This window comes from Sinocyclocheilus anshuiensis, unplaced genomic scaffold, assembly GCF_001515605.1.
Source record: "Sinocyclocheilus anshuiensis isolate Anshui unplaced genomic scaffold, SAMN03320099.WGS_v1.1 scaffold1, whole genome shotgun sequence".
NCBI classification, from domain to species: Eukaryota; Metazoa; Chordata; class Actinopteri; order Cypriniformes; family Cyprinidae; genus Sinocyclocheilus; species Sinocyclocheilus anshuiensis.
The window spans coordinates 656,003-666,682 of NW_015539843.1; the positions used below are offsets into that span (position 1 = coordinate 656,003).

General features: G+C 36.1%; 1 protein-coding gene across 5 annotated transcripts in view; it reads right to left on the minus strand.

The window, feature by feature from the left end:
* LOC107684500 (ras association domain-containing protein 2-like) overlaps positions 1 to 9,894 on the minus strand; it is an 18,118-nt gene extending 8,224 nt beyond the window's left edge. Inside the window, exons 1-4 of one of the 5 annotated variants that reach the window (XM_016480766.1) lie at positions 9,791 to 9,894; positions 2,374 to 2,457; positions 1,558 to 1,633; positions 1,039 to 1,190 (exon numbers count right to left, since the gene is read on the minus strand). In XM_016480766.1, the coding sequence (XP_016336252.1) occupies positions 1,039 to 1,190; positions 1,558 to 1,633; positions 2,374 to 2,426 (281 nt within the window). In that variant the 5' untranslated portion in view covers positions 2,427 to 2,457; positions 9,791 to 9,894. Of the gene's footprint in view, positions 1 to 1,038; positions 1,191 to 1,557; positions 1,634 to 2,373; positions 2,458 to 2,628; positions 2,771 to 5,689; positions 5,809 to 9,662 lie in introns of those variants that run through there. The other 4 variants (XM_016480768.1, XM_016480763.1, XM_016480764.1 and 1 more) reach the window with 4 other exon arrangements.
* Positions 9,895 to 10,680: the final 786 nt, after the last annotated feature.

Consider the following 10,680-nt stretch of genomic DNA (forward strand, 5'->3'; position numbering starts at 1 on the left):
CTGCATTCATTGGAAACAGCGCATCCGTTCACCGTGCTGTTCGGTGTGAGACCCGGTCCACTGTGGCATATTTTTGCTCATTATGATATTTTTCCGTCGATACTGGAACGCGCGTGAACTACAAAGCCTATTTTACTTAATAAGGCTAATAGTTTAGCTTCAGCTACATCACGAATATGGACACATTTGGATTTGTGCCTGAGAGAAGTAAGCCCAATTTTACCTTACGTTTCTTTATAAATTAATGTGTTTTGGCTTGTTTATTGCTAAGCATATATTATTATAAATTGCAATTATATTTATCCATTAGAATTATATATTTTTAAATTCTTAGTCTGTTCTGATATGGTTAAATTTAAAGGATTTGTTGTAAAGTGAGGGGAACTAAAATATCCTATAGTGTTCATAATGTTGGTACATTATACGCCGACCCTGACAAACTGCATCAAGGTTTCCACAAAATATTAAGCAGCACAACTGTTTTCAACATTGATAATAATCAGAAATGTTTCTTGATCCTCAAATATTCATATTAGAATGATTACTGAAAGATCATGTGACACTGAAGACTGAAGTAATGGCTGCTGAAAATTCAGCTTTGCGTCAGAGAAATAAATTAAATTTTTAAATATATTCAAAGAGAAAATAGTTATTTTAAATTGTAATAATATTTCACATTATTACTCTTTTTACTTTGTTTTATTTTTTAAACGCAGCCTTGATGAGCATAAAAGACTTCTTTTAAAAACATTATCTTAACAAATCTTACCGACCTCAAACTTTTAAAAGGTAGTGTATATTTACATATTAATCAGTCTTATTTTCCAGTAAAAAAAACATCCTGAAAACAAGGTATATTCACTTGAGAAGCAAGATAAACTTTCAGTTTTCTTAGATTTGTGCTTGGAATATATACTGAATTTTGTCAGTAGACTTTCTTTCTCTTTTCATCAGTGTACAGTAGTTCCTCAATACAGCATGTATAGAAAGTTAACAAGCTCATTTAAATATATTTGTGTGTTTGCTTCATTGTCTGACCTCTGGTTGTCTAGATTACACCCCGAGTGCCAGGAGGTAGAGGAGGGAGGAGGTCTGATTCGCTCATGGTCATCCTGCATCTGAAGCCTGATTGGTCGACGTAAACCCCATGAGATGTTGAGAAGTCCTTCTATGATCAGCTCCTCCTCTTCCTGCAGGCACAATACATACAGCATACATATATACTCATACTTGAGTTTGTTACCTGACAAAAAGAAGTGATGATACATAATGGACCTGAGTATTAGATTTAAATAACTTTTACTTTTAGAATAAATGAGGCTGATAAATGATAAATACAGCATATCTAAATCAGTCAGTAATTTGGCACAGCCAGAGCACCTGAGCAAGCTGCATTTACAGACACAAAAGGAGCCCCGTGTTAACACCCCCACACACACATCCCCTCCAGTCACAGACAGTTATTACTCCCCAGACAATAGCGAATAATTGAGAAAGCACAGAAGGGGTCAACCGCTTCCCCACCTGCCACACAATGAGTGTAAAACTCTTTCTCACCTCTCTGTGGCGCAGCTGCAGGTTCTGTCCGTCATAGTAGAGATTGTAGGTCTTTAAATGAGAGAGAATGCTGCTCCTGAGAAAGAACAAAGTTTGTTCAACAATTATTTTTAGATTTATTTTTTTAATTCTATTTTTAAAAATGCATTTTAAAAGTTGTGATTTATTTGCTCATTAATTTATTTGTATATATATTTATGTACATTTAAGTTAATAATAATAATTATTATTATTATAACCCAAAGGAAATCATAACATTCTTAATATGTTATACTGAAATTTACCTGATTCACTACCATTCAAAAGTCTGGGGTCAGTAAGATTTTTTTTGATGTTTTTGACAGAAGTTTCTTATGCTCACCAAGGCTGCATTTATATTTATTTATATATTGTGAAATATTATTACAATTTAAAATAACTGTTCTATTTGAATATATTTTAAAATTTAATTTATTCCTGTGATGGCAAAGCTGAATTTTCAGCAGACATTATTCCAGTTACATTTTTTAATGAATAAAATGATATATATATGGTATTTAAAGCTTGTGATTTTATCCATGTAGCTTGTCAATGTAAAGTCAGCCGGTCATGGTGACAAAATAAAGCTTTGATCATCCTGTCTAGGTATTATTTTGCTGTAATGACCATCTGACTGTACATTATCGCTTATTGTGCATTGTGAACAGATTATTTCCGAACTGTCAGAGGTAAAACAGGACAATAAAAAGCACACATTTCTGTTGATCAGATGTTTTAACATCCCCAATCATGGGATGATTTTAACACTCGTGATTTTGGTATAAGATTTATACTCACTCGCTGATGAACTTATTCTCTCCAACCCGCACACCGTCATTCCTGTCATCCATTTTATCTTAGCCACGACTGCATGGAAGTACTCTAGAGAGACAGAGACAGAGGAACAGGGAGGAGAACAGAGAAAGAGAGAGAGAACGTTTCTTGTTAACATCAAAGAATTAACTCTTCGGTATCTAGGTCAGAGCAAGAAGAGTGTAAGAGAATAACAAACTCTAAAACAAGCTAAATAAAGTATGCATATCTCACACTCACTAGCTCGTGTATTTTTGATATCTCTTGACAAGAGACTGATGCTCTGTTCTATATCACACAAACCCATGTGATGCCGACATCTGCAAGTCACAGCTGAAAGTAAACTATTCATGAGGATGTGATCAGAATAGACATGGAGCACATACCGGAATGAATGAGAGGATTGAAACATTTAAAGACCCCATGAAATCAGTTCAAGTTTTGTGCCCTTTATGTGTGTTAGCTTCGAATTCACCTACAACAATGGTTCTCAATTCCATTTTGTATAGTCGTGGCCAAAAGTTTTGGCAGTGACATCAGTTTTGTGTTTTGCAAAGTTTGCTGCTTGAGCGGTTGTGGTGTTTATTCACATTGCTTCTAGATTATCGTGTAGAGTGATCAGATGCATTTTAAATAATTGCTAAAATCTTTATTGGCCAAAAAAAAAACTTTTCACACAAAAAAAACCCAAAAAAACATTTCACTGTTTTTTGATCCTGACACAAAATAAGCAGCTAACATTAATTGACTAATAATATCAGCAGCACATGTGAAAGTGTGAATGAGTACTAATCATGTGAAATCACTATCATACTAATTAGATTGTAAGAGCAGACTGATTGCTATAGCTGTAAATATTGACTCATTATATTTTTTTGCCAATAAAAGCCTGTAAAATGTATGATATGCTTATCATTGTTCTTCAGTATACCATAGAAAAATGTGGGAAAATAATCTACAAATTTTGCAAAACACAATTTATGTCACTGCCAAAACTTTTGGCCACGACGTTCAGACGTTTGTTGTATTCGACCGTAAGTGCCCTGCGAAGTGGACATCACAGGATATTCCACCATGATTCCAGTTCGAAGGGGGCATATATGTTCCATTCAAAGGGTATTAAAGTGTGCGAGACATGAATTTAAATTGTATTTATTTACAGATGTATATTATATCACACTTCTCTAGTAAGTTTCGTCTGTGTGTGAAGACGCTGCAGGCAGTAGTGTAGCGCAAATCCGTGAATGAATGTTCCGAAGTGAAGTAAACGTCAACAGATTTCCCGTGCTCAGGAAGTAGGGAGCAATGAACACTTGTGTAGGGACCATGTCAATCTGAACATAGTTCATTCATGGAGCTCTCTTCTAACGAGCTGGTTGTCTGAATCAGGTGTGTTAAATAAGAGAGACATGCAAAATATGCAGAGCGGTGGTACTCGGACTGGAATTGAGAACCACTTGCCTATTGTATACATTACCATTCAAAAAATTCATAAGTTCAAAAGTTTGTAATCAGTAAGATTTGATAAAAAATGTGTACTTTTATTCAGCAGTGACACATTATATTGATCAAAAGTAAAAAAGTCACAGTAAAAAAAAAAAAAATTCAAAATTAATGCTGCTCTTTTGAACTTTCTATATTTGAAAAAAGGCATTGTGTTTTCCACAAAAATGTTAATCAGCACAACTGTTTTCAACTTTGATGAACAGCAAATCAGCATATTAGAATGACTGCTGAAGGATCATGTGACACTGAAGACTGGACTAATGATGCTGAAAACTCAGTTTTTCCATCACAGGAATAAACTACATTAAAAAAAAAAAAAATTCTTACCAACCCAAAACTTGAACAGTAGTGTATGCTGACGTACTTCTTAAATTCACTTTTAGAAAATATTTGCATTTAAATTTGATATTTTTCTCTATTGATGAGTCGCACTACACAGTTTTTTGTCCAATCAAATGATATCTATAGAGAATGTCCCGCCTTCCCCCAACAGATATTTTAAATTTGATCAGACTTTTAACATTTAAACTGCTTATGACTGATGCTCCGTCATAATGATCAATATTTTTATGTTTTAGGAATGCCATTGATTGAAATACAATCATTGCTGTAGGATAATACAGTATTGTCCCTTGCGATTCATTACAGATGAAACCAGAGACGGAATAAATTTTTAATGTGTAATTCATTCATAATCATTAGTTCCCCAACAACCAACCAATTAAAACACATGAGTTATATTCAGTCTAAATCCTTTATCAGTGTGAATTGTTTAAAGTAAAAGTTTTACATTTTTCAATGCAGAATATGTAATGTGTCAATTTCAAAGATGAAAGAGTAGAGTTAACTATATGACTAAAGCTAAACTAAAGCTCAATGGCTGACACATATACTCATGTTTGGAGGTTCCCCTGGCACAATACAAACGGCTCTACTTAAGGCTTCCTTCCTCACCAGCTGGAAAGGCTTTACAGAAGCTTCCGGAGACAGGGACAGGTGCAGGACAACAGGGGGACTGTTACCCCGCTGTTACAACTACTCGACATCTCTGACTTCTAGCTGTTGCTGTTTTATTGTATCTTATTCAAAGTATTCAGTATAAAACTGTCATGCCAACAAAACTGAAATGAATAGGTGTCAAACCACATCTAACTTTAATAAAACAAGCTTTTTTAAAGATACTTTTTCACACTGAACAATGTTAAAGGAACTGAAAGAGAGGAAATAGCAGTGGCTATCTGCCTAGTATATGGTTTCACAACTTTGTGAACCAGTGTTAAAGGGATAATGAATGAAAATGCATCATATTGTTTCAAACATGCATGACTTTCTTTGTTTTGTGGAGCATAAAATAATATATTTTGAAGAATTTTGGCAATCAAACCATTTCGTTTCCCACTGAAAAAATACAATGGAAGGCAATGGGATCCGAAACAATACTAACATTCTTTAAAATATCTTTTGTGTGTGTGTGTGTGTGTGTGTACCACAGTAAAAAGAAATGCATACAAGTTTGGAACGACATGAGGGTGAGTAAATAATGAGAGAATGTTCATTTTTGGGTCAAAAAAATCTCTTTAAATGCAGAAAACGGTCATTTGTCCTCTGTATTACATGATAAAATGATATACAAGTCACTTAAAAGAACAACCTTCCTGCATTTACGCCTCTTCATCTGTAATAAGACATTGATTTAAATCCTGACATTTTCAACAGAACAAATAGTACTTCCCATTTACTGTCTCACAGGATTTCCTGAACTAGATATAAGAAGATTTAACTGAACGCACATTACCTTCGTCTCTTTTGCAGCTGATCGTCTGGTGGTCTTTAAATGCTAAACCAGTGCTGAACCCATGTGACACGCAGCTTCGCTCTCCTAAACTCTTCCTCTCTGATATGCACAGCGGAAACTGACATGAGGCTTCAGACTTCCCCAATGGTGGTTTCACTGCCTCCTCCTCCTCCTCCCTTTATCTCTGTGTCTGCCTCTCTCAAGTTCACACTGACATTAATCATTATGAGCACTTTAGGAGAACTACTTAGTGTACGCATGTAACTCAAGAGTCCAACACACACACAAATACACACAAACAGAGCGCAGGTGTCCTACTGAGATCCCAAATGGAACCGGTAATGGCCTCATTCAGTCCTTGACAAAACTCCTTCACAATTACCCTTTCACAAGATCATTATCCCACGAGCAAACAACAGGGTATCTCTCTTGTATGGGCATGTTTTCTTATCAACATTACCATCTCCTGACCCAGAGTGTACAGTTAGCTGTAGCTGTTAGAGCATATTTGTGTGTGTGTGTGTGTGTGGCCCCTGCCGCATCTTTCATACACACCACTCACTGCGCTCAATCAGGAGATGATGAAATATTCAATACCAATCCACCCAGAGCAGCTTATTCTGACATTAATATTTCATATCCCAGATATAGTCCTGCCAGAACTACAGAAGAGCTATTAGTCTCTGATACACATCCAAAAGTCATTGCCAGCAGATAATAGGCATCAGATGACAGGTGTTGTTTAGATTATGGATGCATGATATATTTGTGCCAATTCTGAATGTGAATATCCATTTTTCATACTTAGTTAGCATTTAAAATGATTGATTTTGGTTTTTGATTATTGGTATATGTGTATCAGAATATATATGAATTTGCATGTACACTATCGTTTTAAATTTTGGGGTCAGTAGGATTTTTTTTTAATTCAGCAAGGCTGTATTAAAATGAACAAAAGTGACAGTAATGACATTTATAATATTACAAATATTTCTATTTCAAATAAATGCTGTTCTTTGGAACTTTCTATTCATCAAAGAATCCTGATAAAAATGTATTAGTGTTTCCACAAAAATACTAAGCAGCAAAACTGTTCAAAAACAAAGTTTTTCAAAAACATTCAAAAACAAATTCTTGTCAACACCAAAGTAGTGTACAGTACTACACACACTGGCCAAAAAGTCAATCCAATACATGCTGAACAAGGAAAAGAGGAAGTCAAGAGAAAAAAACATTTCACAATCTTATCTGAACTTTTTCTTCTACTTTTAATCTCTTCTTTATTCAAGCTCTTCAGTTAAACGTCAGTTAGGAAAATATAGATAAAGAAAAAAACTCCAGTTTTCCATGCAACATGACCTTGCTTCAGTCTCTGCGATGCAAAAGCCACTTTTTCATGCTTTTCACTGGAACAGCCATCAGACTACTTCAGCACCACGTTTCAAGAGCCATGTACTTTTCCACGCTTACGCAACTGTGCACTCTAGCATTAAATGTGTCAGGGGAGTCTATGAAAAATGAATGCAAAAGAGCATGAGAACTATTTTTACAGTCTTTTGGACTCATGTGACTATCCAATCTGCCAGTTCTCCAAATGATCAACTCTGCATCTACAAAAGTACCTAATTATGAATAATTACATGTTTTTCAAACACAGACGGTCTGGTGGCTTGGCACTTGACTTGTACGTGTTTCGGTGCTGGGAAGACTGTGGAAGTGGGACAGACAGGATGGAAGCGGTGGTTTATCCTGCTTCAGCATCCAAAACTGACCAAACTCGGTTGGTGGACATCTCTTTTTTGCATGTTTGCATGTTACTATTTAAGTAATACATTCTAATGTAATAATAAAATAAAAAGTAATACAATCTAATTTCATGTTTGTTCATGCTATTGTCTGCAATGACTTGAAACCAACCACGGCAACCGTTCCATCCCTTCTCTTCTCTCCCATGGCTTGGAAGTTCCCCCTTGGTGTCCAATTCCAAAGCAACCGCTCACTAACCTCGGTCTTTAAGATCCAGGCCAAGATCTCCGCCTGATGCTTACTGGTCTACATCCATTCCCTCACCTCCCCCAACCAGCATCTTCTTAAAAAACACTATAGCTCTGCTATTGTTTAAATTGCCACGGCAAACTGGAAAACACTTGCGAACTGACAACAAGCTTCGTCCAACCATGCTGAAAGTCACACGTCTGCTCTCTCTTCCTTTTCTTCTTCCTTCCCATCGTTCATGTGTTTAGCAGCTTGCACTGCCACAGTTGTCAGTGTTTACTCATGGCTGCTGCTGTTTCTGAAACCCTCAAGAGTTAAGAAGTATGACAAAGAAGACAAAACACAGCTATACTTCACAATCTGCTGCATGGAAAATGTGACGCCCACATCTGACTGAGATTCTAACTTGCAACTGAGAAGGCTGGTCTGGTAACGGATAACTTACTTGGAACACCAAAAGAATCCACATTTATCAAAACAAATGGTTTTTCGATGCAGTTGTTTAGTTTAGAGAAACTGTTTCAAGATGAAGAGAAGGAATCTCATTTTTCCCCCATGATTTTCCTCATGTTTGAGCTCTCTGAAGATGTTTCCCAGACTCACTCACACTCGAATGTGTCACAGGCACCGCCTGCAGTTGTGAGGATCACTGTTAAAAGTGATGGTTCACCCAAAAATGAAAAGATCTGTTATCATTTAGTCACTATCATGTCATTTTTTGGTCTGTTTGTTTCTAAAACAAAGTTTTCATATGGCTCAAGAAGATTTGCAAGAATTGCATGATTTGTAGGCACCTACAAGAATTCTTGTAATTAGTCCCAGTCCTCAAATCTGATTGGTCCAGCAGTGTTCCAGGAGTGCTGATATTTACAATAGTCCAACAGCAGAGGGACACTTCACTATTTGTCTCACTCTGCTTGTCTGTGTCCTTGGTGACTCACAAAGGTTGATGCTTTGGCCTCTTTTAGAACTATTTTCACTGGCGACAAAGAAATATATGAAATAACTATCCAATTTCAGTCTGAATCACACGCTATCGCACTCACAATGGTGCTGCTGGTCTAAATATCAGCTGTGATTACCTGAGGCCAAATCACATGTTATTCAGCCCTTCCTGGAAAGTCGAGGTCCATAATATTTTTTTTAATGTTTTTGAAAGATCTCTTTTATGCTAATCAAGTTACTGTAAAAACAATAAAGGTGTGAAATAATATTACAATTTAAAATAACTGTTTTCTATTTAACATATTTACAAATGCAATGTATTCCTGAATTTTCAGCAGCCATTAATCTTTAGTGTCATATGATCCTTCAGAAATAATTCTAACATGATTTACTGCTCAGTTAATGGTGAAATAATTGTGCTGCTTAAAGAAAGTGTGAAAACTGATTGAAGAACAGAAAAAATCTTTTGTAACATTATAAACTGTCACTTTTGATCAATTGAATGTGTCCACGATGAACAAAAGTCTGTTAATACGCTTTCATCGTACAGAAAAAAGAAGCATGAACTTCTTTTGTGTTCCACAGAAGAAAGAAAGTCATACTGGTTTGGATGGAACAACATGTGCATAAGTAAACCGTAAGAGAATTTACATTTTTTGGAGAACTATTCTTGATAAACCAGACTGGTTATGTAATCTGGCCAAATATAATGCCAGGCCCATAGTTACTTTCCCATTGCAAACACAGATATCTCTAAGGGACATAAACAACTCTAAATGTTAAACACTGTAGCATATTTTTCTCTTGTCAAGAGTCTACAGATGCTATTGTAATCTGAAGCCTGAATATTATATTACATTTCCAGTAAGACATTCTCAATAAATTGCAATACACAACTGATCATATTACACATTATGATACATAGTTGCAAACACATGCCAGCATAAAACAGACACGGGCACATCAGCATCCAAGTCTGAACAAGTCGTGAGTAACAAACAGCATGAATGAAAGCATGCACACAAACACCCACCCCTCTTTCGCAGATCTCTGCTCTCCAGATGCCCGATGTCACGATGCCCGTCGCTCAGATCAGATTCTGAAGGGTTTTGAATCTTATGCTTTTATGCCTGCAGACGGCACTAAACTGAACGAACCTACCATCCGCGACGCTATGAACCGATCCAAGGCTTTCCTCACTCCAACTCAAACCGAGCTTCTGTGCTCGCATCGGGAACAATCGCAGTTTGAGGGGGCGTTTTAGGAGGAAGAATACCGCATCTGCTGTTCCAGACCTCAGATAGCGCAGCAGCCAATCAGCGCGCCCGCGGACGCCCCTTTGTTCGCGCTGCTCCTTTAGCGCTGGACATTGGACAGCATGTGCGTTCAGCGGGGAGTCCCCAAAACAATAGAACGCTGCAGAGGAAAAGAAGGATCTGATAAAGCAGTTTCTCCCGTTTAATCCCCATCGGTAACATTTGTGACTAAAATGTACAAAAAGACACAACTCTAAAAGAGTTTGTCTCTCTGAAAGATGATGACAATGTACTACTACACATAATATTGTCATAATACTATTATTATATGGTTAAGAGTTCTTAAACTATTCAATTGTTATTAATGTTATTAAAATCGTCAGACTTTTACACGGTGACATTTTATAATGTCTTATTTGTTAACGTTAGTAAATGCTAACATGACCTAACAATGAGCAATATTCTTATAGCATTTATTAACCTTATTAATGTTAATTACTAAAAAATAATCATGATTATGTTCACAGTGCATAACTCTTGATCTTAAAAAATGTATTAGTAAATGATAAGATTAACATTAATTAGGTGCTGTAAAAGGTGTTAATTGTTAATGTAACAAATTTAGTTAACTATTGTTAACAAATGAAACCTTATTGTAAAGTGTTGCCATTTTAACATGTCTAGTTGACAAGAAAAACACATTTTGAACAAGAGAGCAGAGAGCTTCAAAATTGTAAAAATAAGCCTGGTTACATGAATTCTGAGATATATACTGTGTGTGTGTGTGGTGTGTGT